At 34.5% G+C, this 1,061-nt stretch overlaps 1 protein-coding gene across 1 annotated transcript in view; it reads left to right on the top strand.

Annotated features, from left to right (window-relative positions):
• Positions 1-1,061, top strand: part of LOC107740605 (protein transport protein Sec24D-like) — a 58,732-nt gene that overhangs the window by 21,353 nt on the left and 36,318 nt on the right. Inside the window, 1 exon segment of the mRNA XM_016553113.1 lies at positions 821-871. Coding sequence (XP_016408599.1) covers positions 821-871 — 51 coding nt within the window.

Raw genomic sequence — 1,061 nt, 5'->3', positions numbered from 1 at the left:
TCTCTTATGCTCACCAAGGCTGCATTTATTCAATCAAAAATACAGTAAAAACAGTAATATTTTGAAATATTATTACAGTTTATAAGAACTATTTTCTATTTGAATATATTTTTAAATATAATTTATTCCTGTGATGCAAAGCTGAATTTTCAGCATAATTACTCCAGTCTTCAGAGTCACATGATCCTTCAGAAATCATTCTAATATGCTGATTTGCTGCTCAAGAAACATTTCTTATTATAAGTGTTGAAAACAGTTGTGCTGTGTGATTTTTTTGTGGAAAATGTGCCATATTTTTTCAAGATTTTTTGATGAAAAAGAAAGTTCAAAAGAAGCGTTGATTTGAATATCTAAAAATGTATTAAGATAGAAAATAGTTCTTTTAAACTGTAATATATCATAATAATGTTTTTTTATCAAATAAATGCAGCCTTGGTGAGCATAAGAGGCTTCTTTCAAAAATATAGAAAAATCTTAAATATTCCAAATTTTGACTGGTAGTGTATATGTTAATCCTAAATCCTCGTATAAAACAATCCACCTACATGAGACTTAAAAAAAAAAGTTTGTTCAGACATTACTGGGTAGCCAATGTTTTATGAGAGAGGCCTCAGCACGAGTCTGGCAGCAACATTAGTTCAACCAGTTGTGTGAGTTTGGTTCGGGACTATCTGACTAAATGTGAGTTATGTTAACAGAAACTGTCTTTATTTTTTCTCTTGCATTTGTGGTGCAGAAATGACACACCTCACCTCTATTCACTATTTTTAGAGGCAAATGTTGACTAGCTTAAATAACTCTTTTTGTTTCTGATCTGAAGGGAGCCCAATGTCAGGCCCGTATGGTGCGCAAATGGCAGGGCCACAATCAGGCGCTTTCCCAGGAGGCTTTCCTGGAGGTCCAGCACAAATGGCAGGCCCTCCTCAAAAGAAGCTGGACCCGGACTCCATTCCAAGCACGGTAATAACGGGCAATAAATGCTACTTTATAGTGTAAAAGTATTTAAATTTGTGCACATTTCAAGGTACACTGACTTGTCTGTTGCAGACACAAGTGATTGA

The sequence above is a fragment of the Sinocyclocheilus rhinocerous genome, unplaced genomic scaffold (assembly GCF_001515625.1).
Source record: "Sinocyclocheilus rhinocerous isolate Xijiao unplaced genomic scaffold, SAMN03320098_v1.1 scaffold2146, whole genome shotgun sequence".
Taxonomy (NCBI): Eukaryota; Metazoa; Chordata; class Actinopteri; order Cypriniformes; family Cyprinidae; genus Sinocyclocheilus; species Sinocyclocheilus rhinocerous.
The sequence above is the reverse complement of the archived record's forward strand: the minus strand, read 5'-3'. Positions and strand labels throughout refer to the sequence as shown.